Source organism: Antennarius striatus, chromosome 4 (assembly GCF_040054535.1).
Source record: "Antennarius striatus isolate MH-2024 chromosome 4, ASM4005453v1, whole genome shotgun sequence".
Lineage (NCBI taxonomy): Eukaryota > Metazoa > Chordata > Actinopteri > Lophiiformes > Antennariidae > Antennarius > Antennarius striatus.
Window position 1 is genome coordinate 2,184,488 of NC_090779.1, and position 27,349 is coordinate 2,211,836.

General features: G+C 44.0%; 1 protein-coding gene across 1 annotated transcript in view; it reads left to right on the top strand.

The window, feature by feature from the left end:
- Positions 1–27,349, top strand: part of LOC137593390 (hydrocephalus-inducing protein homolog) — a 53,685-nt gene that overhangs the window by 9,586 nt on the left and 16,750 nt on the right. The window contains 32 exon segments of the mRNA XM_068312053.1: positions 2,731–2,954; positions 3,892–3,959; positions 4,117–4,343; positions 4,619–4,719; positions 6,124–6,259; positions 6,392–6,556; positions 6,670–6,822; positions 7,422–7,660; positions 7,763–7,985; positions 8,097–8,237; positions 8,760–8,903; positions 10,090–10,286; positions 10,479–10,548; positions 10,944–11,153; positions 11,650–11,871; positions 11,948–12,122; positions 15,947–16,053; positions 16,147–16,274; positions 16,912–17,048; positions 17,688–17,815; positions 18,039–18,152; positions 18,414–18,497; positions 18,649–18,798; positions 18,889–19,128; positions 19,390–19,519; positions 19,601–19,693; positions 20,938–21,108; positions 21,249–21,349; positions 22,758–22,832; positions 22,993–23,176; positions 23,303–23,444; positions 26,960–27,101. Coding sequence (XP_068168154.1) covers positions 2,731–2,954; positions 3,892–3,959; positions 4,117–4,343; positions 4,619–4,719; positions 6,124–6,259; positions 6,392–6,556; positions 6,670–6,822; positions 7,422–7,660; positions 7,763–7,985; positions 8,097–8,237; positions 8,760–8,903; positions 10,090–10,286; positions 10,479–10,548; positions 10,944–11,153; positions 11,650–11,871; positions 11,948–12,122; positions 15,947–16,053; positions 16,147–16,274; positions 16,912–17,048; positions 17,688–17,815; positions 18,039–18,152; positions 18,414–18,497; positions 18,649–18,798; positions 18,889–19,128; positions 19,390–19,519; positions 19,601–19,693; positions 20,938–21,108; positions 21,249–21,349; positions 22,758–22,832; positions 22,993–23,176; positions 23,303–23,444; positions 26,960–27,101 — 4,821 coding nt within the window.

Sequence of the window (27,349 nt, forward strand, 5' to 3'; positions counted from 1 at the left end):
CCTATAAGACTGGAGGTAGGAGCACACAGGTAGACTACATCTTGTGTAGACTGTGTAACCTGAAGGAGATCAGTGACTGTAAAGTAGTGGTAGGTGAGAGTGTAGCCAAACAGCATAGGATGGTGGTGTGTAGGATGACTCTGGTGGTGAGGAAGATGAAGAGGGCAAAGACAGAGCAGAGGACGAAATGGTGGAAGGTGAAAAAGAAAGTGTTGGACTCTTAGGAAGGAGTTAAGACAGGCTCTGGGTGGTCAGGAGGTGCTTCCAGATGACTGGACACCTACAGCTAATGTGATCAGGGAGACAGGTAGGAGAGTACTTGGTGTGTCATCTGGAAGGAAAGTAGATAAGGAGACTTGGTGGTGGAATGAGGAGGTACAGGAGTGTATACAGAGAAAGAGGTTAGCCAAGAGGAAGTGGGACACTGAGAGGACTGAGGAGAGTAGACAGGAGTACAGGGAGATGCAGCGTAAGGTGAAGGTAGAGGTAGCAAAGGCCAAACAAGAAGCTTATGATGACTTGTATGCTAGGTTGGACAGTAAGGAGGGAGAGACTGATCTATACAGGTTGGCAAGACAGAGAGACAGAGATGGGAAGGATGTGATGAGTTGATGAACATGGAAAATGAGAGAGAACAAAGACTAGAAGAGGTGACTTGTGGACCAGGAAGTAGCAAAGATTAGTCAGGATGAAGTGAGGAGGGCATTGAAGAGGATGAAGAGTGGAAAGGCAGTCGGTCCTGATGATATACCTGTAGAGGTTTGGAAGTGTCTAGGAGAGGTGGCAGTAGAGTTTCTGACTGGGTTGTTCAACAGGATCTTAGATAGTGAGAAGATGCCTGAGGAATGGAGGAGAAGTGTGCTGGTGCCCATTTTTAAGAACAAGGGAGATGTGCAGAGTTGTGGCAACTACAGAGGAATAAAGCTGATGAGCCATACAATGAAGTTATGGGAAAGAATAATTGAAGCTAGACTAAGGGCAGAAGTGAGCATTTGTGAGCAGCAGTATGGTTTCATGCCAAAAAAGAGTACTACAGATGCAGTATTTGCTTTGAGGATGTTGATAGAGAAGTACAGAGAAGGCCAGAGGGAGCTGCATTGTGTTTTTGTAGATCTGGAGAAAGCTGATGACAGGGTGTCCAGAGAGGAACTGTGGTATTGTATGAGGAAGTCTGGAGTGGCAGAGAAGTATGTTAGAACGGTGCAGGACATGTATGAGGACTGTCAGACAGTGGTGAGGTGTGTGTAGGTGTGACAGAGGAGTTCAAGGTGGAGGTGGGACTGCACCAGGGATCCGCTCTGAGCCCCTTCTTGTTGCTATGGTGATGGACAGGCTGACAGACGAGGTTAGACAGGAATCTCCATGGACTATGATGTTTGCAGATGACATTGTGATCTGTAGTGAGAGCAGGGAACAGGTGGAGGAGAAGCTAGAGAGGTGGAGGTTTGTCCTGGAAAGGAGAGGAATGAAGGTTAGCCGCAGTAAGACAGAGTACATGTGTGTGAATGAGAGGGACCCAAGTGGAAGAGTGAGGTTACAGGGAGAAGAGATCAAGAAGGTGGAGGATCTGAAGTACTTAGGCTCAACAGTCCAGAGCAATGGAGAGTGTGGAAAAGAGGTGAAGAAGCGTGTCCAGGTAGGATGGAACGGGTGGAGGAAAGTGTCAGGTGTGATGTGTGATAGAAGAGTTTCAGCTAAAATGAAAGGAAAGGTGTACAAAACTGTGGTGAGACCAGCGATGTTGTTTGGTCTAGAGACAGTGTCACTGAGGAAAAGACAGGAGACAGAGCTGGAGGTAGCAGAGATGAAGATGCTGAGGTTCTCTCTGGGAGTGACCAGGATGGATAGGATCAGGAATGAGTACATCAGAGGGACAGCACATGTTAGAGGTTCTGGAGATAAAGTCAGAGAGGCCAGACTGAGATGGTTTGGACATGTCCAGAGGAGAGATAGTGAATATATTGGTAGAAGGATGCTGAGTCTTGAACTGCCAGGCAGGAGGCCTAGAGGAAGACCAAAGAGGAGGTTTATGGATGTAGTGAAAGAGGACATGAAGGTAGTTGGTGTGAGAGAAGAGGATGAGAAGACAGGGTTAGATGGAGGCAATTGAATCGCTGTGGCGACCCCTGAAGGGAAAAGCTGAAAGGAAAAGAAACTACAAGCTAACAGTCCCCCTCCAAAGTCTCCACTTGTATAGCACAAGATACGTAGTCCTGGATGTAAAGCAGACCTGTTGGGCCCACTGGATGTCCAGTTGGGTGTCAAGACTACCTTCTTGTTTTGATAAACTGGTTATGGTGAGAAGTCTCAGTACTTTAGATTTAGCTTTATTGGAAAACCATGATCTTCAAAAGAAAATAAATTCTATGGAATTGAATGTTGGTGAAGGAAGGGTTAAAACCCTTCCTTCAAATAAAAATTTTAGAATTTTATTTTATTTTTAAAACATTTAAATTTTAAAATAAATTTTAAGTCACTTTTCAGTTCTGATTTGAGTAAATCATTTATTCTTATTTTGTAATTATTGACTGTGGGGAGAGGTTGTAACTGAATTCGACTTTCAGGTACTAGCCTGCTTCTATAACCTCCAGACTACTAAAATACAGCACACTGCAGGAGAAGCTACAACCAGTTAAATATAGAATATTTCCAATGAGCAGATTTGCATTTTGTGCATATGTTGCATATTGTGTATTTAGCATTGATTGTGCTGTGAAATATTCTTTCCAGGTGAAACTCTACAACAGAGGTCTGATCGATGCCCCTTTCAGGTTGTTACTTCCCGACACGAGTTTTGGCCAATGTTTCTCTTTGAAACCTGATCATGGTGTCGTTCCACCTGGGGGTAGCTACATTGTGGATATCACCTTCCGAAGTGGCACAGTGGGAGATTTCTCTGAGGATTTGGTGCTAAGTGTGAGAGGACAGCCTGCAGTCACAACCATGACTTTGAGGTAAACTCAAATACTGGAACATCCAGGTTTACTTTAGTCATTTAAAACCCTTCAAAAAGCACTGACAGTGTTGTTTAATATTAACACTTCCCAGGAGAGTCACAGCAATTCAATTTTGTCTCCATGTTAGTAGGAATACAGTATTTTCCACACTACAAGGCGCACTGGATTATAAGGCACACTTTCAATGAATATCCTATTTTAAAACTGTTTTCACCAGAATAGGGCGCACTGCATTATAAGGCACATAGAATATAATCTACTGTAGTGGCTGTGGCTGTGTTATGCATCCACTAGATTGAACTGCGCTAAAGGGATAGCATTCACAACTCTGCAGGCTGTTCTAAAATTTCAAGAGCCAAGTCACTGCTAACCAAAGTTGCCTGGCATGCTACAATTGATGCGCAAATATGGTTGGTACCTGAAACATCATGTAACAGTGTGTGTGTGTGTGTGTGTGTGTGTGTGTGTGTGTGTGGGGCAGCTTAGACTTGTGTATTCTGTCTGGACTGCTGACCAGATAGGCAACAGCGTGGAAGTCGAGGTTAGAGCTGAGAGCTGAAAACTCATCTGAGTTCTGTAGGTTATGATTAATTTAAAGGCTTTTAGGTGCGCCTTGTAGTGCGTAAAATACTGTATATGATAAGTGAGCAATAGATTTTAAGAAACCTTGAGAGGGAGAATATGGCCCAAGAAACAATCCAGTAGATTGGGCTGGTAATTAGGACCAGATCAGTTCATCTCTGATGGCTACATTAATTTGGCTCACATAAAATGTAACTTACTGTGAACATTAGATCAGACTGTAGGCAAAGCTGTGCTTATAATGGGTAAACCGATATTTGCACTCTCCAACTACCCCCTAGGTCTACAACCATAATGAATTTGTCTTGTTATTTCCAAGGCCTCTTATTTACATCTTCCTCTTTACTTTCAGGGGTCACGTCATTTGTCCCACTTTCGAATTCAACGTTTCAGAGTTGGATTTTGGAGATTTAGGTTACGGTGAGAGGCTTATCGAGGTGGATGCGCCTCATTCATACCTCATTTTTCTAACTGCATAACAAATACTTAACAGAAGGTCAAAATTCAGTTGAGTGTCTACTCTTCAGCCTGTCCTTTCTCATTCTGGATTTCTTTTATGCTGCCTTTCTTTTTCCAGGTTTCGCGAGAACAGTCATATTTTCCCTCTCCAATACATCCTATGTGCCTATGACCTTTAACCTACGCATCTTGAATGATGGCTTGGGCTCTTCCAGTGCTACCTGGCATAATCTGTTGTGTGACGTGCCCATAAACAACCATCAAGCTGTTGCTGAACGGCCTGTGGAGTTCACCATCAGTCCGTCTTCAGGAACTTTGCCTTGTTTGTCAGATGTCACCATTAAGGTACACGAAACTTACAAGAATGGAGCACACAGAAAGTCAGAATTTTGTAGTTGATTATGCATTATATCTCCATTTCATAAAAGTGGCAATGACCTCATTACTGAACAAAGGAAATGTACAATCCTGCTCTAAATACTAAGGGATTTCTTCAGGTCGTCTGCAGCCTCATTGGTGTCAGACAGTGAGGCTCCTCACATAAAATACATCTACACTACTTTCATGTTTCCAACCATTGAAGCTGAATTGAACTTTGTATGCGTGCGTTGTGTTTCCAGGTGACTCTGTGTTCCAACACAGTGGGGACGTACAGGAATGCCTTGGCCATTGATATTGAAGGTGTTGGGGAGGAGATCATGACTCTGCCGATCAATGCCAGGTTAGACACATTTACGTGATGCGAACATACACACACTATCCTGTGTTATGACACAGATATTCATTTACAGCTAGATCAGCAAAGTCATGTCAGTATATTTGCCATTTAAGGCCCGAACACATCATTTTGTCAGCTGCTAACTTATTTTTGCTGTTGCCGTCACGCTGTGGGATCTTTTCCCTCTTGAAAACATGATTCATAAAAACGTGATGAACTGAAAAAGAATTAATCAATATCCAAATCGAATTGAATATCACATATTCCTGTCACATGAGTGTCACATGTCAAAGTCAACTTTATTGTCAAATGTACCGTACATGCACGACATGCAGCACAGATGAAATTGCAGTCCTCTCTGACCCACGGTAGACAGGCAGTACAACAGGCAGTACAACAGGCAGTACAACAGGCAGTACAACAAGTAGTACAACACAAGCAGTACAACACAGGTAGTACAACACAAGCAGTACAACACAAAATATAAGGTGAAACACAAAAGGACGGTAAATCATATTAAATGGTGTATTGATGTGTGATGTATTAAATTAAAGGTTCATCTCGTATTTTCATCCTACCACCATTTTTGGGGCGGCAGTTGCTCAGCGGTAGAGCGGGTCGTCCAATGATCTGAGGTCGGCGGTTCGATTCCCGCTCCCGCCCCAAAAACACCCGGAGGTGAGCTGACAGTGGGAGGTGTCAGCTCACCTCCGGAGCACTGCCGAGGCGCCCTTGAGCAAGGCGCCGTCCCCCTTACAAGTTGCTCATTTGGGGCGCACCAGGAAGGAGCTGCCCGCCACTCTACCCCCCCTGCATGCATACAGGCCCCCTGTGTTTGTGTGTGTCCAGGGCCTGTACACTCTAACATATGCATGTGATTGGATTGGATTTGACTAACTTCATTTAATTTCCCTTTGGGGATTACTAAATTATATTAAATTAAAAAAAACATTAAGTGTTAGGATGAAGATCTACATTTTTCTGGCAGTAATGTCTGCTGGATGTCCAGATGAGCCTCCGTACAGGTGTTGATTAAATTTGTGGTACATTTGTTTAATATTTTTAAATTTATTTGCATTATATTCACTCATTCATTTTCACAACCGCTTCATCCGCTGTGGCGGGTCACGGGTCCCAGCTGACTGAGAGCGTGAGGTGGGGGAAACTCTTGGCGTGACGCCAGCGCACTTGCGGAGCTATTTGCATTATAATATTTTAAAATTCAGCCTGACACATCGGTCTAAAAAGGACATTAGCGTCTGAGCTCCCTGGCGAACAGCAGTAGTGTGAATCATTTCTATTGAGTAGAATCCAACTGGCATTGTGTAGGTTTCTTTCTGCTGCTATTCATCCATCACTAGTGAATGTTTCCACCTCTTCCCTCCCATTATTTCTCCTTCTGATCAGATGTGTTGTTCCTGATATTGTGGTGGAGACTCCAGTGCTTTATTTTGGAACTTGTTTCCTGGATCAGAAATATGAACACAGCTTACGATTAACCAACAGCGGAAAAGTGACTGCCTGCTACGCCGTGCTTGACCAGGTAAACTAGATGATCGCAGTTTAGGGTGTGTGTGTATGTGTGCTTTTGTGTCTCCATGTGTATTCAATGGTCAAAGCAGGTTTAGTCTGCTTCCATTTAAACATCCCGTTTCATCTCTGTGACGTGCTTCAGGAGCCCGAGGATACTTTCGCCCTAGAGTGTGGATTTTCCAGACCAAGAGGAGTGATTTATCCTGAAAGTTCAGTGGAGGTTCCAGTGATTTTGTTGGCAAAGAAACTCGGACAACTGTATCAGACTCTGCTCATTCACGTGTTTGGTTGTTTAAAGCCACCCCTGGTGAGTAGAAGCTTCTCTAAGTGAATATTTAGATTAAGTCTGAATACACATGCAGTGTTTTTCTCTGACTTGCATTGTAAAATTATGTCTAATCATATTTCTGCGTTTTCCAGGAGGCGGTCTTGTCATGTATCGGACAGGGACCAGTAGTCTGTGTTCCGTGCCAAAGCCTGAACTTTGGCCCAATCCAGGTTCTGATGGATCATACTCGAGTCCTGCCCCTGTCAAACGAGTCGACTATTCCTGCCCACTTTACTGCTCGCATGGTCTGAACACACAAATTAATGATGAACTTAAAATTCGATATGTGCGAAATAAGCTAAGTTTGCATTGATAGCTCTAGAAATACAGTAATTACGTATTTGGGAGTTAGATTTACACCACACTCCAGAAGAACAAGGGGTGTTCTCCCTGTTTATGAACCTGTCTGATGGTTTGATTCAGTGATGCTCATCTTGGAATGTTCATGTTTAGGGTTTTATGCACAAAAGATCATTTTGTTTACAAAACTTAAATTTACAATTCAACTTTCATTTCAACAGGAATTTCTCACTCATAAAATAATGGCTCAACTGCTTTCAGTCGTCACGCACCAAAAACATGTTCCCCATATGTTAACTACAGTATATTTCATCTTTTACTCTTAAGTCATTGTCAATTCTTACTTGTCAGCTGACAAGTTCAATAACTTTTTGTGCTTGGGTTCAAACTGATATATCGACTGCTTTTACAAGTCAAAGTTTGATCAGTTCTGAAGAAAAAGAAAAGTATTTCTCTTTTGCTTAATGTCAACATGGGAATGACCTTGTCAGTGATACATGTTTGGCTCAAAAATGGAGTTGTGTTGGTGTTTCTGTGTCCCCAGAGCGCTGACATGTCGTTGTGGCGTGTTGAGCCCAATGAGGGGTCTATGCCTCCAATGAGCAAGCTGGTGCTCAGGGTGGTGGCACACCTGAGGGATACCATTCTTGTTGAGGACAGATTGGAGTTATCCATCCTTAACAGTCCAACACAGACTATCTTTCTGTCTGCCACCGGTACTGGCACTTCCATTGTCAGTGACAAGCCTTTTGCACCCAGCATTGACTTCGGCACACAGTGCAGGTATCGTAAAAGTGATCACACCCATGGTAACAGTGATATGATGACGTAGAGCTGAAGATAATGTGCTGACTCTATCCCACACCGGTCTGTTTCTCCTTCTAGCCCTGGGTCATTCGAGTATCACTTCAAACTGACCAACCTCGGCCAGAGGAAACACGAGGTGTACTGGAGAACTGACAACTCTCCTTTATCCAATAAGGGCAGAAAACAACATAACACATCCACAATTCTGAAGCCAGTGTTCAGCCTCAGCCCCCCTCGTGTGGAAATTCTCCCAGGCTCCTCTGTTCACACGGTGCTGACAGGATATTCAGACACTCCAAAGGTGAGACAGTTTGCTTACAGGCACACAAGTGAATTTTACAAACACTGTCAGTGTGTTGATTAGAACAGCTGTGAGTCTACTTGATCCGTTTTCATGTTCCTGACGTCTCAGGTGGTACGGGAGAGATTGATATGCCGCGCCTTCATCGGTGGCCAGAAAGCTCCTCAGGACATCATGTCTGTGGATGTTTCATGTGAATTTGTAGCTTCTTGGCTCAGCATGAATCCCACACTGCTGAACTTCTGCTTAAAGGTTAGTCAAGGAATCAAGAGAATACTGAATTCACACATAAAAATTGATATTTGGCAAAAACCTGCCCATACAGTGTTATACAGTTTGATCTTAAATCTAATGCTTCATGTACAGCAGACAGGTAACTTATTCAAAGACGGATTTCAGCAGATCTGTAGAGATTAGGGAATGTATTTGAGTTTATAATGTTTTATCAGCCGTTCATTTAAAGTCATTGTTGGTTTCTACAACCCATCTGGTTTGGGTGTTAGCAAACTGCCCTGCTGAGAGTTCAAGTTCACAAACATACAGAAGGTCATCATCTGCAAAAAGCAGAGACAGAGTTCTTTCCTTCCCAAAGATTCTATGACTACGACAGGATCTGTGGAGAAGGATGGCCACAGAGTCCAAATACCACCAGGAACATGACAACGCTACTCACAATTTGAATATAGACGGTGTGCGATTTTTAGCACCAACCTTTCTAACCTGAATTAATGTGCTGTTCTTCCTGTTCTTCAAACATATCTATATGTTTTTCAGGTCCCAGAAAACACTTTGTTGCCTGTTTATGAGAGGCTGGCCTTGAGGAATGAGACAAGTCTGTCTCTGTCCTTGGATGTCTCTGTTGTAGAGCCGTTTTCTCTGCATTTGGCCGTAGGAGGCCAACATTCTGCTCCCATGAAGGTACACATCGTACTTCATGTCCCAGGTCAGATTGACCTGAGGTGTGAATTCAGGATGTTATTCCAACACTTAAAGACACAACTATTACTAAGATTTTTGTCTTGCATGAACTACTTGTCGTGCGTCACGGTGGCACACTGGGTAGCGCTGTCGCCGCACAACAAGGTGGTTATGGGTTCAAGTCCCGCTCTGTGTGGAGTTTGCATGTTCTCTCCGTGTCTGTGTAGGTTCTCTCCGGGTTCTCCACATTCCTCCCACCTCCAAAAACATGCACTTCAGGTTAATTGGCAGGTCCCAAATTGCCCATAGGAGTGAGTGTGTGTGTGAGTGGTTATCTGTCTTTGTGAATGAATGAATGAATGAATGAACGAATGAATGAATGAATGAATGAATGAATGAATGAATGAACTACTTGTCAGATGATTGAAACTTGATGGACAGTTGGGGCAGAAGCACGACAGATAAATGCTGTCTGTGAAAATGAAGATAAAACTGCTGATAAATTCTGTTCATTGGTTCACTGGCAAAGTCTATCATCGTAAATATTTCAAGAAGTCAAGAAGAATCCTTCAGTGACTTTATGCAACACAGTTTAAATGTTTCTTGTCTTGTCCAGAGCCTGACGTTAGGTGAGAAAGAGGAGGCAGAGTTGTGGGTGTGTTTTAATCCGGCGGACTGTCTGGATCCAGTGCCACGAGTCTTTGATGAGGTAATGTCGTGATGCTTTTTTGCTTTACATATTTCATGCAGTAGGTTTCAGTTTTTAATCTGGGATAATGTGTTCTTCCTAGGATTTTTAGACTTCTTGGGATATTAATAATTAAATCTATCCTACTTTCAACTGTTAAAAATCTGGATATTTCACTTTTGAAAATCCCCACATGGGAAAATTTAGAAATATCAGTTACACCAACTGCTGCCCGCCTTCCAGAGTCTGTGTCCTGCCCAGAGTTTCTTCCTCAATGAGGGAGTTTTGCCCCGCCACCTTTGCTCATGCTTGCTCTGGAGGGTTCTGTTGGGTTTCTATTTGTTAAAGTGCTTTGAAATGTCTGCTGATGTGATTAAGCGCTATATAAATAAAAGTTGATTGATTGATTGATTGATTGATTGAAATGTTTCTGGTTATGTCACCTCTTTTTGCTAAATTTATTTCTTTAACTTGACTTTTTTTCCCCTTTTTCTGCAGTTGCTTGAATTCCACTACCGAGGATATCAACTTAACTACACAGTGAACCTACATGCTGAAGTCCACTACCCCAACCTGCATTTCTCCTCCACCACAGTGGATTTTGGCTGTGTGCTCAACAACTCACAGGCTTGGCAAAGACTCTACATCACAAACTGCTCTCCACTGCCGGTGTCCTACCGCTGGACTTTTACAAGGTACAGTATATTTACTGGTTTCCCTACAAAATGTCCCAAGCCTTTTTGAGGCAGGCCTCTAGCAAAGACAGACTTTTATCTTTGCACAACTACCCAACCAGCTGTTTCTGTTAACAAGATCATACCTGACACTTATTTCATTGCCAATTGTCATTCAGCTGTTTTTTTCTTTTTGCTCTTGCTTCTTTACAGCGGTTTTGTTCCAACTGCCATCCACGGACCTTTCGAAGATGAAGAGGACAGCGCACAAAAGATTCAAGAGGTAGGCAAATATTTGCAAACTAATGGAAGTTCTCTCACTTTTTTTGCAGTTTTGAGGGATACATAGGTACAAACTACGTCTATGCCCATACATACATTTTTGCATTATGAAATTTAGAGTATTACCTCTGTGTATCAGTGTGCAGAATGGTTGTTATTTTGCATGAATGTAATGGTTACTGACAACTAAGAGGAGCCTCCTGGAAAGTTACTGCTTTATAAAAGATAGACATCATCCTACTATGAAATAGTCCAGCACACTCGAACCCATAATATACTGTATATTGCCAATGCGAGAGTGGTGCTGACATTATCATTTAAGGGCATGTTGGTGGAATGCATGCATGCTAAAAATGAATCAGATGTTACCTGAACAGATTGTCTCCTTGCCTGCAGGTCTTTGATATCTTGCCTCTTAAGGGTAATCTACAGCCTGGAGAGAAGCAGCAGGTCATGGTCTTTTACTACGGCCAGGAAAACGACAGCACAGAAGTGACGGCACAGTGTCACGTAAAGCATGGCTCCACGTTTAACATCCAGCTCAGAGCGGAAGCGTCCGTCGTCAGCTACAGCCTCGACTCTTCCCATGTTGACTTTGGTCTGCTGGTACGAACACAGAGCTCCTTTAGCACAAGTTATTAAAGGCTTCCATTGTAGCATGTGACTGTTTCATCTCTCTCCCTCTGTTGCGTCCTTACAGAAAATAGCTGATTTGTCTGCAATATTTTGGCGGTTGAACAACTAGAGACGAACAAATTTGAATAGTTCCACGTTCTGTAGCGCTTTTGAGTTAGTCTTGACCTGTGTCTTTGTCCTGCGTCTTATTGGCATAAACCAGAAAGGTCAAAACCAAGGCACTCACAGACTGCAACATCCCGCAACACACCTGAGTTAAATTTTTACCCTGACCTACTTGCATAGGTCAAAGATCACAGCTAGTGTTCACTGATCAAAGCACTAGCTTTGATCCATGGTCATACTCACTCTGGGCTTCCCCGTGGTCTTTCTATCTTCTCCGGTTCCTGAGTGTACAAAAGTTGTAATTTGACCTTGACCTAGTTTTCTCAAGGTCAAGGTCATCATTTTCCTCTTTATCTTCCAGGTGTTTGATACTAGTGGGGAAGCTGAACTGACAGTGAGGAACACTGGAAAGGTGGGTTTTAAATTTAAAATCCTAGATCCTGAAAGAGAGAAGGACCTGGATGAGGGGGGAGAGGGGCAGAGGGAGATGGTGGGGGATACCCAGCAGCAGCAAAGGGACGATGAGCCGAAGGAAACGGAAGAGGAGCTCAGACCTGGTCGGCCCGTGGTCATCCCCAGCATGGTGAGCTCCTCCTGGAATGTGTTTCAGACCCACGGTGGGACTATTTTCTGACACTGTTTGTTTTTGTGTTTGTCAGGGTCACGTTAAGGCTGGGGAGGAGCAACGACTGCGTGTGCTTTACCTCCCGGGACTCCTCGAGGTGTTTGAAAAGCACATTCAGCTGAAAGTGGCTCTCCTGCCTCCCCAGGACATCACTCTAGCTGGGGAGGGAGTGTGTCCGATGATCCACCTCGACCTGCCACGAAGCCTGAGTATGTAAACTCATCTACAGTAGCTACAGTGACCCCTCGTTACTGGCGGTTAATGCGTTCCAGGAACGACCCGCAAAAAAGGAAATTCCGCAATGTAGTGATGAACTATTTATTTTGGAGAGGAGGAAAGTGCGTTCGCTCGAAGAAAGAGAAGAGGAACACCAAGAGTATAGGACTGAGAGTAGGGACGTTGAATGTTGGAACTATGACAGGAAAAGGTAGAGAGTTGGTTGACATGATGCAGAGGAGGAAGGTAGACATACTGTGTGTCAGAGAGACCAGGTGGAAAGGTAGCAAGGATAGAAGTTTAGGAGCAGGATTCAAGTTGTTCTGTCATGGTGTAGATAGGAAGAGAAATGGAGTAGGAGTTATCTTGAAGGAGGAGTTTTTTAGGAATGTCCTGGAGGTAAAAAGAGTGTCAGATAGAGTGATGAGTCTGAAGCTAGAAATAGAAGGTGTGATGTTCAATGTTGTTAGCGGGTATGCTCCACAGGTAGGATGTGAGCTGGAGGAGAAGGAGAAATTCTGGCTGGACTTTGATGAAGTGATGCAGAGCATGCCTAGAAGTGAGAGAGTTGTCATTGGAGCAGACTTCAATGGACATGTTGGTGCAGGAAACAGAGGTGATGAGGATGTGATGGGCAGGTTTGGTATCCAGGAGAGGAACGCAGAAGGACAGATGGTAGTTGACTTTGCAAAAAGGATGGAAATGGCTGTAGTGAATACTTTCTTCCAGAAGAGGCAGGAACATAGAGTGACCTATAAGAGTGGAGGTAGGAGCACACAGGTAGACTACATCTTGTGTAGACGGTGTAACCTGAAGGAGATCAGTGACTGTAAAGTAGTGGTAGGTGAGAGTGTAGCCAAACAGCATAGGATGGTGGTGTGTAGGATGACTCTGGTGGTGAGGAAGATGAAGAGGGCAAAGGCAGAGCAGAGGACAAAATGGTGGAAGCTGAAAAGGAAGAGTGTTGCATGACTTTTAGGAAGGAGTTAAGACAGGCTCTGGGTGGTCAGGAGGTGCTTCCAGATGACTGGACAACTACAGCTAATGTGATCAGGGAGACAGGTAGGAGAGTACTTGGTGTGTCATCTGGAAGGAAAGGAGATAAGGAGACTTGGTGGTGGAATGAGGAGGTACAGGAGTGTATACAGAGAAAGAGGTTAGCCAAGAGGAAGTGGGACACTGAGAGGACTGAGGAGAGTAGACAGGAGTACAGGGAGATGCAGCGTAAGGTGAAGGTAGAGGTAGCAAAGGCCAAACAAGGGGCTTATGATGACTTGTATGCTAGGTTGGACAGTAAGGAGGGAGAGACTGATCTATACCGGTTGGCAAGACAGAGAGATAGAGATGGGAAGGACGTGCAGCAGGTTAGGGTGATTAAGGATAGGGATGGAAGTCTATTGACAGGTGCCAGTAGTGTGATGGGAAGATGGAAAGAGTACTTTGAAGAGTTGATGAACGTGGAAAATGAGAGGGAACAAAGACTAGAAGAGGTGACTGTTGTGGACCAGGAAGTAGTAAAGATTAGTCAGGATGAAGTGAGGAGGGCATTGAAGAGGATGAAGAGTGGAAAGGCAGTCGGTCCTGATGATATACCTGTAGAGGTTTGGAAGTGTCTAGGAGAGGTGGCAGTAGAGTTTCTGACTGGGTTGTTCAACAGGATCTTAGATAGTGAGAAGATGCCTGAGGAATGGAGGAGAAGTGTGCTGGTGCCCATTTTTAAGAACAAGGGAGATGTGCAGAGTTGTGGCAACTACAGAGGAATAAAGCTGATGAGCCATACAATGAAGTTATGGGAGAGAGTAGTGGAAGCTAGACTAAGGGCAGAAGTGAACATTTGTGAGCAGCAGTATGGTTTCATACCAAAAAAGAGTACTACAGATGCAGTATTTGCTTTGAGGATGTTGATAGAGAAGTCCAGAGAAGGCCAGAGGGAGCTGCATTGTGTTTTTGTAGATCTGGAGAAAGCTGATGACAGGGTGTCCAGAGAGGAACTGTGGTATTGTATGAGGAAGTCTGGAGTGGCAGAGAAGTATGTTAGAGCGGTGCAGGACATGTATGAGGACTGTAAGACAGTGGTGAGGTGTGTGTAGGTGTGACAGAGGAGTTCAAGGTGGAGGTGGGACTGCATCAGGGATCAGCTCTGAGCCCCTTCTTGTTGCTATGGTGATGGACAGGCTGACAGAGGAGGTTAGACAGGAATCTCCATGGACTATGATGTTTGCAGATGACATTGTGATCTGCAGTGAGAGCAGGGAACAGGTGGAGGAGAAGCTAGAGAGGTGGAGGTTTGTCCTGGAAAGGAGAGGAATGAAGGTTAGCCGCAGTAAGACAGAGTACTTGTGTGTGAATGAGAGGGACCCAAGTGGAAGAGTGAGGTTACAGGGAGAAGAGATCAAGAAGGTGGAGGATTTGAAGTACTTAGGGTCAACCATCCAGAGCAATGGAGAGTGTGGAAAAGAGGTGAAGAAGCGTGTCCAGGCAGGATGGAACGGGTGGAGGAAAGTGTCAGGTGTGATGTGTGATAGAAGAGTTTCAGCTAAAATGAAAGGAAAGGTGTACAAAACTGTGGTGAGACCAGCGATGTTGTTTGGTCTAGAGACAGTGTCACTGAGGAAAAGACAGGAGACAGAGCTGGAGGTAGCAGAGATGAAGATGCTGAGGTTCTCTCTGGGAGTGACCAGGATGGATAGGATCAGGAATGAGTACATCAGAGGGACAGCACATGTTAGAGGTTCTGGAGATAAAGTCAGAGAGGCCAGACTGAGATGGTTTGGACATGTCCAGAGGAGAGATAGTGAATATATTGGTAGAAGGATGCTGAGTTCTGAACTGCCAGGCAGGAGGCCTAGAGGAAGACCAAAGAGGAGGTTTATGGATGTAGTGAAAGAGGACATGAAGGTAGTTGGTGTGAGAGAAGAGGATTCAAAGGACAGGGCTAGATGGAGAAAATTGATTCGCTGTGGCGACCCCTGAAGGGAAAAGCCGAAAGGAAAACAAGAAGAAGTGATGAACTATTTATTTTATTATTTACGGTCATTTAAATGTTTATGAACCCTCCCCATACTGATTTAAAACCACCTTCTATCTGTGTTACCTTTTTCCACACTCCGATAGACTGTTTAGAGCACATGTGTCCGGGGGCTAAATGTGGCCCGCCACATCATTTTATGTGGCCCCCACGAGAGTGTCTAAAAATGAAAAGGTCAAAAGTGTGCTTTGACCAAAAACTACATTTCCCAAAATATTGTAATTCAGCCCATTTTAAATTTGACAAAAACGTTGTGAACAAAGTTAATATCCTAACTTGTGTCTGATGTTATTTTTCTTTATTGATTGATAGTTTGATCCTTGATTGATGGAGTTCTGTGGGTTTAATAACCTGACAAATTAAAAGGATTTATGTTTATGTTTATAACTTGAATAAGTTGAATGAGTTATTTAAAATTAAGGAGTACTTACATTTGTTTTACATTACATTGAGTTACATTTAGTTACATTTATTAGTTACATCTGGCCCTTTGAGGACAGCTGTTATGCTGATGTGGCCCTCAGTGGACACCACTGATTTAAAGCACCTTTGTGTCTGTGTGCCATCAGCCAATAGAGTGCATGTACGGTATCACATGATTACCTGCTAAAAAAAATGTGTGAGGGATTACTGTAATGGCTATTTTGTATGGTAAGCAGATTCTGTTTGTATAAATGAATTTACGTTATGCCTGAAATCCATGTTGCTACAATTGGTCGTACAGTTAGAAAGGTCAAGTGAGGGTTCAACGGACACATGAACTGATGGGTTGACATCATTCTCTTGCAGCAGATGAATCCAACCAAGATGGGCTGCATGAAGCCAGGACGGAGCTGGAGGCGGGTGGAGTCAGAGAGACGGCGCTGAAGCAAACAGATGCCAGCTACACGCTCACCGTACGTATTCAAGTGTAATACACTTTCTGCAGTTAGATGCTCCTCCGTCTGCCTTCTTCTCATTTTTATGCTTTGCTTCGCCCGCTGCTCTAGAATCAACAGTTACATCACTTGAAGTTTGACCAGATGTTGGTGAAAGAAAACACTCTGGCTGTGAGCAGCAGCTCGCTGGAGCTCAGAGACTCACAAGATTCCTTCAGACAGTGTCGCAAACTCAGCGAGTATGCTTAAAGACACACACACACACACACACACACACACACACACACACACACACACACACACACACACACACAAAGTATTGATCATTATTAAGTTGACATACAGTGCGCCCTCATGCATTCGTGCATCAACAGTCGCGACTTCACCTCATCGCAGATTTTTGGTAGGCAGTCACGTGATACCATACACGCATTCTATTGGCTGACGGCATCAGGAAGTGCGCTACGTTCTGTGAGTCTTGGACTTGTGTGAGACACAAAATTGTTTTAAAGGTAATACAGATAGAAGGGGGTTTAATATCAGTATGGGGGGGGGGTTCAGAAACATTTCAATTATCCTAAATAATAACATAAATAGTTTTATGTTGTATCGTGGAATTCATTAATTGCGTGTGGTTCCTGCAACGCATTAACCACGAGGAACCAGGGATCACTGAATTGCTAATTCCTGCTTCACTGACCGAAGTGCTTAGCAGGACTTAGCAGGACTTAGCAGGACTTAGCAGGACTTAGCAGGACTTAGCAGGACTTAGCAGGACTTAACAGGACTTAGCAGGACTTAGCAGGTCTGTGACATGGATGTAGTTTTCTGTTGCCTGATGCTTGTATCCACCTCCACTTCGTTCCTCTCCCCCAGGTTCCTGCTCCCAGAGTATGTTTTGGATTTTGGTCCCGTGGTCCCAGGCCAGCTCGTCCATCACTCTGTGACCGTCACCAACACTGGACCAGTGGCTGTGTCCTTCAAAGCCAACCTCACCCCTCTGGCTGGCACAGGTCAGGCATTACAGCACTGACAGCATTGTGACTTTTGTACATCTTCATTTCTCTGTGACATCTTTGATTGGCCCAACGATAATAATGTACAAAACAGGAATGTTTCACCTCCTCTCAGCAACAACCATTAAAACGGAAAATTAATTCTCCTTGAAGAATGCTGAATTGTTAAAATATCCTTATTTCAGAAAATGGCAGCTTATCTAAAAAAAAAGAAAACATGATATTTTGGGAAATACACTCATTTTGTTTTCTTGATAAACCTTAAATGAGAGGATTGATAATAATTTTCTACTGATCTTTAAACGCTTGAAGCTGGAGCCAAGATATGGTTGCCTTAGCAACACAGCTGGAATAGTTAGACCCAGACAGAAGTACAGAGAGAGCTTCACCTGTGCAGGTAGAGATTCTGCATGTCTGGCAGGGATTAAAGGGAGTCTGACTACAAACTGTAACTTTAGCTGTGATTTTTTTGTGTACATTTTCAAGTATTTTACAATAGATTAGAGCTCATGCTAGGGATCATACACCCCAGCTTCTAGTACTTATGCCAAGCCAATCATTCTGGATCCAGCTTCATAACTGACAGATATGTGACAAACACTTTGACTGATTTTGAATATGTTGCTGTTTCTCTAGGTTTCAGTGCAGAATTTGAAAGAGTGCAAAATCTGCCCTGCGGTGAGACGCAGACGTTCTCAGTTAAATTTGATCCCACTGAAGCCGACCTGAAGAATGCAGACATTAGTGTTGTGATGCCAATAGAGGTATAGATGAACACTGGGGGTCATTTGGGTATGGGGTGCTTTCCTTGTCTTAGGCTATCTAAGAATCAAAGGTAGTCTTAGCGCTTCAGCTGCTACGTGGTTCTGTTGGTGTTTGAGTCTGAGACACAACCAGTGTGTTATTATGCAGGTATGAACACATAAACATGTCTGTGAGCATGAATCCCATCATTATTGCTGATTCTTGAGAGGATTGTGTTTGCAGATCCTTCATGGTCCAGTGGTCCAGGTGCGGATCTGTGCGGTGGTGTCTGCTCCGACCCTCAGTGTTTCCTCAGACACACTGCAGTTTGATGATGTGCAGTGTGGCATGTGTCAGGTAATAAAGTCCAACATGATTACATCCAAAGACAACATGCTGTCATGCTATCCTGTTGTTAGATCAGGTCCAATCCATCATTTCCAAAGATTTCTCTTCCTGAGCTGATACAAGTGCTTGTTTGTTTGTAGTAACACATTTTTAACCATTTGATGCAGAAGCAGAAGATCATGCATCTGTTTTCAGCGAAACGCACCAGAGAATAAACTCAGATTATTGTTGAAAACCTTTTAAAGTGGTGCTCTATAATCCCCCTTTCAGATTAAGACAGTCCAGCTGTTCAATCATGCGCGTGTGCCCTGCTCTTGGAGCATAGCTGAGGAGGTGGTACCTGTCAAGGTAAAGGTCATCTGATGGAAACAGTTATAATGAACTTTTAATATTGCACCAATAACTAAAAGTAGACGGCATCCATCGTCTTTAGATGGAGGAAAATCAAGCTTTAAGTATCCCAGACTGTATTAAGGTGATAACCTCTTCTGGTCTTCCCCCTCAGATCGATAAGTTCCTGCCTCTCCACCAGCGCAGAAAGGTGCTGCGGCAGCTAAGACCACCTCCAGCGGCGTTTGACATGAGTCCCAGCTCTGGCACGCTGTCCCCTAGAGAACGAGTCAATGTCCTAATTACGTTCAGCCCCACTGTGGGGGTAAGTGGACGTCTACCTAATGGAGGGTAGGGTTTGTAGCATCATTTACTCTTCATGTGGAGCTGTGGAAACACTTTTTGTCCTTTGCAGTACGCTTACAGGAGACGGCTGGTGTTAAGCGTGGCTGAGAGCCACCAGCAGATGTTCATAACTGCCCTGGGCGAGGGGGAGTTGCCGCAGCTGGACTTCAGCCCGTCGGTACTGGAACTAGGTCCCTGCCTGCCGACCAGCACCCAGGTGGAAGCTGAGGTCACCGTCAGAAACCCCTGCTCCTTCCCCATCGAGTTCTACTCGCTGGAGATGGACACGCAGTACCTCAAGGAGGAAAAGGTGATCGAGCTCTGGAATAATATCACTGATTTATTTTTGTAATACACAGCTGATGGCGTATATTACACTACATATTATGTATCGGTACGTATTGGTTGCCTTTTGAAAGCTGCACACATTGTCGTATGGACGGAAGGCGTAACCGCAACAAAACACTTGTGTTTTCAAAAAGATCCGGCTACATGTGGACGGGGCCTGAGACAACAGGGACACAATGAATCCTGATTCACTCCTTCTCGTCTCATGTCTCCTGCCATCTAGATTTTGCGCCTGATTCAGGGATATGATGAGAAAAACAAATTACTGCTGCCTCCCAGGGCTGCTGGGGAAGGTCTTCCCAATGAACTGCTGGGGTACTACAACGGCTCCTGCTCCCAGCTGAAAGACGACGGTAGATATGATGAAATCGTTTACCTGTGAGAGGTCATATTCTCTCTCCATAACTTTTGTAATCTGTTCCTCATTTCTGCAGCAGCGCTAAACATGGACGGTAGTGAAAAAGAAGACGAGATGAGTGACAAATGGGAGGAAGAACAGGGGTCAAGAGGAAGTGATTCCCACGGAAGTAACAGCAGACAGGAAGGACCACAGACTATAAGTGTGGAAACAGCACATTTATGTGAGTAGAACATTACAGAAGCACAACTTGACATGTTTATAGAAGACCCATGGCGTTGACTATCTCCTAAGGTAAAGCGTGTTACTGTCACACAGAGTTCTCGTTCTGCCTGCGTTCTTGCGTCTTTGACACACATTTTCTGACAGGGACGCACACTCGTCAGACAGGGTGCGTCCCTGGGACGCGAGCTTTACATGCACTTCAACAAAAATATTCACAATTTTTCCATTTAAATTTCGAGCCATTATGTTTTGATCTTGTGTGAGTTTCTCGTCACAAGATTCACCTGCGTGGTTCTGCCTTATTAAAGTACCAAACAGCAACACGACGTCTGCTGGTTTAAACGCTGCAGTGAGAGAGGAGTTAGTTCGACCCTCCAGAGCAACAATATAGACAGATATTACTACAGATATTACTACAGATATTACTACAGATATTACCACAGATATTACTACAGATATTACTATAGATATTACTACAGATATTACTACAGATATTACTACAGATATTACTACAGATATACCTACAGATATTACTACAGATATTACTACAGATATTACCACAGATATTACTACAGATATTACTATAGATATTACTGCAGATATTATTACAGGCATTACTACATGTATTACTACAGATATTACCACAGATATTACCACAGATATTACTAAAGGTATTACTACAGGTATTACCACAGGTATTACCACAGATATTACAACAGATATTACCACAGATATTACCACAGATATTACTACAGATATTACTACAGATATTACTACAGATATTACCACAGATATTACTACAGATATTACTACAGGTATTACTACAGGTATTACCACAGGTATTACCACAGATATTACCACAGATATTACTACAGATATTACTACAGATATTACTACAGGTATTACTACAGATGTTTTTACTGAAACAGTTATAATGATTTTGATAAAAACACACAAGAGAATAAATTAAGTTTAGTTTTTATATTGTACTATTGATTAAACTCAATCCTTGTGTACGCTTCTACCGTATATTCTGTTATTACTTTTAGGATGCATAAACGTCATGTTGGGATGCATAATTTTTTCTTGTAGTGCATCCCAGGGATGTACCACTTTCTTGAGGTAAAATGAACTCTGGTCCCAGAGGAGGGCTCTAGACTCCCTAATGCTTGTCTTTTGTATATTCAGTGATTTCAGAGACGTGCCAGAGGGGGGGCAGAGGCAGACTGAGGCAGCTGGAGATGACCCCCGTCTCCAGATCACTTGTCCGCCACATCTGTCCTGACCTGTCACCTGAGGGTCTGGGTGCAGACGACTGCGGAGGCATTGCCGTTATTTTATATGGAGCACCACTGACAGGTGACACAACTGAAACAAGTGGATTATGACATCACTTCAGCATTTGGGAAATCTTAATGTTCTCATCAAATATGTGATGACTAAGCTTCTAAAACATAGAGATTTATTATATATGTCTGAAGTGTCTGTTCACCTTCCAGACAGGAGCGACACAGCAGCTGCTCTGGCCCGACACTATGGAGGCGCACGCCTGAGTGTTGATGCTGTGATTAAAGACGTGCTGCGAAATGGAACTTCACCTGTTAGCTTGTCTGCAAGGCAACTTTATAGCTGTGCTGCTGAGCAGAATGCTGAGGGGAGGCCTGTGGAGACAGGTGTGTACACTCTTTGCTTTTTGTTTGTTCGGGTTTTACTTTGAACAAAACCCTCTTTGGTTCATTTGGCTCGGTTGAGAGGTGTATCTCCAGTGAGACAAGTTGTTGTTGAAACAAGGTTTACTGAAGAAGTTCAGCAGTTTTCAAAGTTGGTGAAGATACAGCAGTGGGATCCCCAACAGACGCAGCAACAAACCTCTGGAGGAGAGCCCCGAATGTTCATTGAGTGTGATCTATATGGTGTTTGGGTTAGACTGTCCTTGAAGGATGATCTCACCATCAGAATGTTCATTGAACACTATCTTTATGTTGTGTGGGTTTGGTTCTCCTTAAGGGATGAGCTCACCAGCAGCCTGACTCAGCCTGGCGTGTACCAGTCATCTGTGTCACATGTGTCAAACTTAAGGCCCGGGGGCCAAATGTGGCCCCCCACATCACTTTATGTGGCCCACAAGAGAATATATAGGTCAAAAGTGTGCTTTGACCAAAAACTACATTTCCCACAATGCAGTAATTCAGCCCATTTTAACATCGACATAAACATTTTGAACAAAGTTAATTTTCTAACTTGTTTTTGATGTTATTTTTTTTAATTAATTGATAGTTTGATCCTTGATTGATGGAGTTCTGTGGGTTTAATAACCTGACAAATTAAAAGGTTTTATGTTAGAACAGAACATGTTTTTTCTGTGCAACTTTAATACTTGTAATTTGAATAAGTCATAAATTCAGTTATTTAACATTAAGGATTAGTTACATTTATTTTACATTTATATTACATTACATTTAGTTACATTTAGTTACATTTATTAGTTACATCTGGCCCTTTGAGGACAGCCATTATGCTGATGTGGCCCTCGGTGGAAATGAGTTTGACACCCCTGATCTATTGTGGACAATTCAGGGCAGGGCTGCTTTGAATGATATGTTTATGAGTGCTGATATGAATTGTCTTCAGATTTTAGGGTCTGCATATTAAATTAAAGGTAAAATGTAATATTTCATTTATTTATAGTGTCAGGACCTGCAGCTGGGGCCGAAGCCTCAGATCCAGCTTCAGTTCCACATGATTCAGTGGACGTTGTTGGACAACCCCATGAGGACAGCAGAAATGACTCACATTCTCCTCAGGAGACTGAAAACAAAGCTTCTGACCTTTGCCTGGTAATTTTAGCTTCATATTGACTGGTCAATATTGTAGTTTGAGATTTTCTTCAGGTTTGAGAACTAAAGCCATTTTTGTAGAACAAAATGTCTCTTGAATGTGTTTTGTCTTGAACACAGTGTAATATTTATTTATGAAACATCATTTATTCTGTTGTGATTCTACGACAGGTTGGAAACACGACTGCAATCAGCTACATCTTCCCTGAACAGATACTGGTTGATATTCTGGCAGAAAGATTTCAGGTGAGGTCACAGGACCTTACATTAGTGCCCACAGAATCTAGTATTAGACAATTAGATTATAGCTACACATTAAAACTGTCAGATGTCCTACCTCTAACTCTGTTTCCTTATGATTGTTGTCTCCGTCTTCTTGCTGTTGCTGCTGCTGTCGTGGTAACAGCTGGATGACTGTCACCGTGGCTTAGTGATAGATGGCCTGGACTCTGTGTACACTCAGTCAGCAGCGAGCACACTGCAAGTTCTTCTCAAGGTCCTTAATAATCGCAGATACATCTACGCCGTCAACGTATACGACTCACACGCTGCCTTCAAAGAACGACAGAGAGCGCAGAGAGAAGCTGAGGGTACTATACGCACATACTCAACACAAATTGTTATTCTGTGAAAGAGTAGTTTCTGAGTAGTCCTTGTCGTTTCTGAGCAGAAAGGTTAATAACACTGAACGCCGTCTCTGTGTGTTTGCCCTTCAGAGGTTTTGGAGAAAGAAAGAGCTGAGAGGAAGGAGCGATGGCTTCAGGAGCTGGATGAGGAGGAATACGATGCTCTGCCAGATGAGGACAAGGGGCATGTTCTTCAACAACACAGAGACAAGCTGAAAAAGGAGAAACTCAGGTAATAACTAGAAAGCAAACATTTATGTGTTATCATAACTTTATCAGTGTTTTTTGGGAGGTTTTCTTCCATGATTATTTCATGTCTAAAACACCAGAGTCTCTCAGCTGACCATACTTTACTTGGGTTGCTCATTTCAGTCTCAAGCAGTCGCCCTCTGTTAATTGGCAAGTTTCAGTCAAAAATCTATTTGCAGCACTAAAAAAAAAGGACTTTCATGTCATGGAGCTGCTGTTAAATGTCTGCAGACCCAAAGACCTACTAGCTGTGTAGATTACAGAGCAGTACTATTGGATAACAGACATAAGGTGGCCCACGGAGCCCACATCTGGAGCCAGGCCTGGATGGAGGGCCTGTAAGTGAGGAGGGCCAGGCCAAAATGGCAACGTGGACTTTCCTCATCCCTGTGGACCCACCACCCACAGGGCAGACCAATGGGGTTGGGTGCAATGAAGACAAGGGATCAAGACGGACCAGACCCTGGCGGCAGAAGCTGACTTTGGGAAAGTGGAATGTCACCTCACTGGTGGTGAAGGAACCGTAGCTTGTGTTGGAGGTGGAGCGTTTCTATTTGGATCTGGTGGGGCTTACCTCCATGCATAGTCTTGGTTCTGGAACCAAACTCCTGTAAAGGGGTTGGACTATTTCTGGAGTTGCATCAGGCGTGAGGCGCAGTACAGGTGTGGGGATACTCACAAGCAGTCGGCTGAGCCCCGTTGTGTCGGAGTTTACCCCGGTGGATGAGAGGGTCACCTCCCTACCCTTTAAGGCTGTAGGACAGAAAAATCGGACTGTTATTTGTGCGTCTGCACCAAATATCAGCTTGGAGTATTCGGCCTTCTTGGGTTCTCTAATTTGGGTCCTTCATGGGATTACTGTAGGGGACTCAACTGTTCTCCTGGGAGGACTTTAATGCACACTTTGTAAAAGACAAAGACAGTTGGAGTGATTGGGACGAATGGTCTCCCTGATCTAAACCTGAGCGGTGTTACGTCGTTGGACTTCTGTGCTTGTTATGAATTGTTCATAACTAACACCATATTCGAACACAACGATGCTCATAAGCGTACCTGGTACCAGATTAACCTGGTTGGAGGTCAATGATCGATGTTGTGATTGTATCATCTGACCTTAGATTATACGTTTTGGATACACGGGTGAAAAGAGGGGCAACTGATCCCCACCTGATGGTGAGTTGGGTCCGTTGGCAAGGGACACCTTGTGATAAACCTGGTAAGCCGAAATGAGTAGTGCGGGTGAACTGGGAACATCTATAGGAGGACTCTGTCCGCAAGGGTTTCAACTCTCACCTCCGAAGAAGCTTCTCTCGTGTCCTTGTGGCTGGAGACATCAAACCTGAGTGGTTGATTTCAAAGCTTACATTGCTGAAGCTGCAGCTGAGAACTGTGGTCTCAAGGTCTTCTGTGCCTAAAAGGACGGTAACCCTCGAACAACGTGGTGGACTCCGGTGGTTAGGGGGACTCGAGTCAATCTCTCTGGGAAAAGTCATCGAGTTGGTTAAACAACATCAACACCCATGGCAAAGCCCCGGGTATTGATGAGATTCGTTCTGAAATGCTGAAGGCTCTGGGTGTTGAGGGGCTGTCATGGATGACACACCTCTTTAACATTGCGTGGAAGTCTGGGACAGTACCGAAAGAGGGGCAGACTGGGGTGGTGGTCCCTCCTTTTAAAAAGAGGGATGAAAGGGTGTTGGCCGATTGTCGAACCTCAGAATGAGGAGGAACAATGTGGGTTCCGTCTTGGTCATGGAACAATGGATCTTGGAGGGGGCTTGGGAGTATGCCCATCCAGTCTACATGTGTTTCGTGGACTTGGAGAAGGCATACAATCGGGTCCCCAGGGATATACTGTGGGAGGTACTGCGGGACTATTGAGTGAGGGGGCCTCTCCTCAGGGCCACCCAATCCTTGCACACCCAAAATGAGAACTGTGTTGTCTCGGGAGTAAGTCAGACTTGATCCAAGTGGGCGTTGGCCTTCTACAGGGTTGCGCTTAGTCACCAATTCTGTTCATGATTTCCATGGACAGGATATCAAGGCATAGTCGTGGTGAGGAGAGTTTACAGTTTGGTGGGCAGAGGATCATATCAAAGCTTTTTGCAGATGATGTGGTCCTGTTTGCGTCATTGGCCTCTGACCTGCAGCGCTCACTGTTCTGGTTTGCAGTCAAGTGTGAAGCGGCGGGGATGAGGATCAGCACCTCCAAATCTGAGGCCATGGTCCTTAGCAGGAAACCGGTGGACTACCTTCTCCGAGTGGGGAATGAGGTTCTTCCACAAGTGAAGGAGTTTAAGTATATTAGGGTCCTGTTCACAAGTGAGGGAACAATGGATCGTGCCACACTGTTGCAACAAAGAGGGAGCTCAGCCGAGAGGCAAAACTCTCCATCTACCTTTCAATCTTCGTTCCTACCCATCTATGGTCATGAGCGATGGGTCATGACCCAAAGAACGAGATCGCGGATACAAGTGGCAGAAATGGGTTTTCTCAGGCAGATAGCTGGTGTCTCCCTTAGAGATAGGGTGAGAAACTGCTGTTTGTGAGGGGTTTAAAGTAGAGTTGCTGCTCATTTACATGGAAAGGAGTCAGCTGAGGTGGTTTGGGTATTTGGTGCAGATGCCTCCAGGACGTCTCCGTAGGTAGGTGTTTCTGGCTTGTCCAGCTGGGAGGAGACCTCGGGGGAGACCCAGGACTAGAGGGAGGGATTATATCTCGACACTGGCTTGGGATCCCCGAGTCAGAGCTGATTGATATGGCTGGGGAAAGAGAAGTTTGGGGTTCCCTGTTAAAACTGCTGCCCCCGCGACCCGTCTCTGGATAATGTGGATGAAGATGATGATGACAGGTCTTGTCCAGTACTATTCTCAGCCGTATTTTGTATTCTATTGTCTGATGCTTGTCTCTTTCTTTGACCTCCTTTCATATTAATGATAGAAAGACACTTGGTATGAATATTAGATCTTATTTCCACCGTATGTCTGTTATCCAACAGTACTGCTCTACACAGCTAGTAGATCTTTGGGTCTGGTGACATTTGACAGCAGCTCTATGACATAGAAGACCGGGCAGGGTCACATTATTGCCTTCTCAAGTTATCATTGGGTCATTTGAACCATTCTTTGTCTGGCCATCCACCTTAGGCTTGATTGCCTTGGGTGACCCACCAGGTGTAGGGTCACCCAAGGATTCGTAGGGCACACAAACCTCTCAACCACGATAAGGTGATGGTTCCTTGGAGGGGAGGACTCTGTCAAGTGAGTGAATTTCCCTCCCATTCCTCTTGCTCACAGGAAGTAGGCTGTTGGAAAAAGCCTACAAAGACAGGACAATAATATTCCAGTAAAAACAACAATTACAAAGGATTCTACAATGAACTGGTGCAAGCAAGGCTAGAACAGTACCAGCCAATATAATAGTAGTAGTTGAAAGTCTCTACTAATTTATTTGAGCACTTTAGTCTGAAAATGCCTTATTTGTGTGTCTGTGTCCAAGGAATGCTGAGTTGCTAAAGAAGCAGGAAGAAGAAAAGCAGCAGCAGCAGGAAGAAGAAAGGAGACTGAGAGAAGAACAACTCAAGACAAAGAATAAGAACAAGAAGAAGGGCAGTAAAGAAGTGTTGAAGGAGGGCAAGCCGGTCTGTATCTGTAACCATTCTATATAAAGAAAGTCCTATATGAACAAAAATACACCTAATCTACCCCCTTCAGGCATAAACACACTTAGACTCCCAATTATCAGCAACTGGATTTGTCTGATTTTGTCTCTACAGTCACCAGCTGCATCAATGGTGTCCCTTCAGTCCAGCTCCAATTCGCCAGTGGACACTGAGGACCAACAAAGTGACAGCAAAGGTGAATTTGTATGATTTTTCTCGCATCTTAG